At 46.8% G+C, this 2,425-nt stretch overlaps 1 protein-coding gene across 1 annotated transcript; it reads right to left on the minus strand.

The window, feature by feature from the left end:
• Nucleotides 1–244: 244 nt before the first annotated feature.
• On the minus strand, nucleotides 245–1,739 carry LOC124833384 (U-box domain-containing protein 28-like). Its single transcript, XM_047307863.2, has one exon. It carries the CDS (start codon nucleotides 1,593–1,595, stop codon nucleotides 339–341), a length of 1,257 nt encoding a protein of 418 aa, XP_047163819.2. The 5' UTR covers nucleotides 1,596–1,739; the 3' UTR covers nucleotides 245–338.
• Between the last annotated feature and the right edge of the window lie 686 nt (nucleotides 1,740–2,425).

The raw sequence follows: 2,425 nt of genomic DNA on the forward strand, positions 1-2,425 counted from the left end.
AAATCAATGCGTGTTCAAATTTGGTTACCTTCTAAGCTGGTGCTGTTCGACGTAAAAAGCATACATGACACAGACGATGCAGTGCCGTTTTTGTTTACCAAATTTGCAACCCAACATTTCATTCCTGAAAGTCTTCCCCGATAAGAATTTCATAAAAGAAAAAAAGTGAATTTGTTATCAATGTGTTAATTTTCTACAAACTTGCATAGAGCAGTACAAGAAGGAAGGCAAAGAGAGAGGAGGGTTGAAATGAATTTTCAATTTCATTTTCGTTTTTGTCTATTGACTAACAAAATTTTTGTATGATTTACAAGGCGGTAATAGGACTAAAAGGATGATCAAAAGGGCATAATATGAGTGGTTTTGGTGTCGTACGATGAAAGACACGACTTGGAATTAACCCGGAATATCTTGAGCAAATCCGCAGACATTTGGCGCACTTGCGGCGAGCAATTACTCTGCATCAGAAGCAGAATCTTGGTCAAGCCGTTAGCCTTCGTAACGGCCTCTTGCGCCGTCTCATCCCGAAACAGATAACACACGCTCCACAGCGTCGTAACGGCGTGTTCCGTTGCCACGCTCGACACTTTCAGCACTTTGTTCACTATCGCCGCCACGCACGCTGAATCCTCGCATATCTCCAACCTCCCTTCCTTCGTAGACGACACCGTTTCCACCAGCTTCAGAACCTTCTCCGTCACCGACACGCTCACGTTCGAAGCGCAGAGAAGCTTCGACAACACCTTAACCGCTCCCAGACACACCAGCTTCATCTTGCTCCGTCTCGGAGACGAAATCGCCACCAGGCACGACAAACAGTTCTCGATTAGATCTGGATCTTTCTCCGGCGTGATTAGTTTCAGCAATTCGGACACTAAACCTTCCTTCTCCGCTATCAAAAGCTTCGATTCCACGTCCACGGCGACCGACGTCAAAACCCTAACCGATGCTATCTGTGCGGCATGGTTCCCTCGTCGGAGAGCGACGAGCAGAGAATCCAGACTCTGTTTTTCTGCCTCGCCCTGCGCCTTCAGTATCAAGTTTTTCAGCCCCTCACGATCTTCCATTTTTCCGATAATCAAATCCAACGCCATAACGACCTGTTCGAGGAATTCGACGCCGCCATTGACATTGTGGAGGAAGCCAACGAGCAGAGGCACGAAGCATTCCGTTTTGACGAGAAAATCGCGGTTCTCTTCGGAATCTTGAGCGAAGCGAGCGATTTTGGCGAGCGAGTCGAAGCGGTTGTCGGCGCGAGTCTGCAAGTCGGAGATAGCGAGAAGGATTTGGTCCTTGGAGGGGAGGGATTGGGAGGGGGTGGAGGTGGGGGAGTGAGCGGAGTGGAGTGGGTGGTGGAGGGAGTCAGACCAGATCTGGATGAGCCTCTGTAAGGTTCGATTAGGAACAAATTCCTTGGTTTGGAGAACCTGCATGGTGGCGGGACAGGTGTTGTTGCCGTTGTCGAGCCAGCGCTGGATGCTGGAGCGGTCGTAGGTAACGCCGGTGGAGAGACTGACGGGGGATTTCATGACGTCGAGGGATATGGGGCAGCGGAAGAAGCTGGGAACGGTGATGTAGAGATCGTCCCTGACCATGGTGGTGAGCGAACGAGTGAGAGAAAAAAGTGATAATAAAATAAATAAAAATGGGAGAGGTGAGAAGACAGAGAAAGAGAAAGAGAGAGGTGGGCGATGGAGCGGACAAGAAAGGGGTGTTTAAAGAAAAGAGAGAGAGTCAAAGGTAGAGTGACGTGAGATGTTGGTTTTTAGTATTTATTTTGGGAGGGGTAGGATGGGAAAAGCGTTGACACGTGCGGAGGGTGGGAAATAATTGCGTATGATGAGGAGGAGAAGGTGGGGGTGGGAAAGAGGGGACCACAGAGGAAGGAGTTATAATTGAAATTACTTTGGTGGTGAGGGAGTGGGTCCCAGCGACGGTTCCATCGGTCGGCTTCATTACATCATCCGTATGTTGGGGGAGTCCAACCTTCGACAACGACAACCACCTCCCACCTCCGACTGTACCTGTACCTGCACCTCCACCTGCACCTCCACCTGCAAGTGCAAGTAAGTGGGGTAAACCCCTTACCCTTTTCTTCATACTAAACTATTCTTTCCCTATTTTCTTTTATTTCACAAACTTATTTCTCATCTTTTATCACAAATCAATCTAAATTTACTGAGATTAAATATATCTTAATTACTTTAAATTAAAATAAACATGTTTGAGTCACGCTAGAATCTCTCCCTCATCCCAGACTCACATATTCTTACAAAATCATCATGCTGCCCATGCTATTTCACTCTCGCTCACTCCCACACGTTCAGAATCCACATAATTTTCAATTTATACTTGTTATTTAGCTACTCTACAAAAAGTTCTCACTTAATTATATACTAACAATCTACTTTACAAAGTTTTCACA

Source organism: Vigna umbellata, chromosome 1 (genome assembly GCF_029865625.1).
Source record: "Vigna umbellata cultivar VRB3 chromosome 1, Vumbellata_1.0, whole genome shotgun sequence".
Lineage (NCBI taxonomy): Eukaryota > Viridiplantae > Streptophyta > Magnoliopsida > Fabales > Fabaceae > Vigna > Vigna umbellata.

Coding starts and splice junctions, on each gene's coding strand:
- LOC124833384 (XM_047307863.2), bottom strand. CDS start 1,595: ATGGTCAGGGACGATCTCTACATCACCGTTCCCAGCTTCTTCCGCTGC.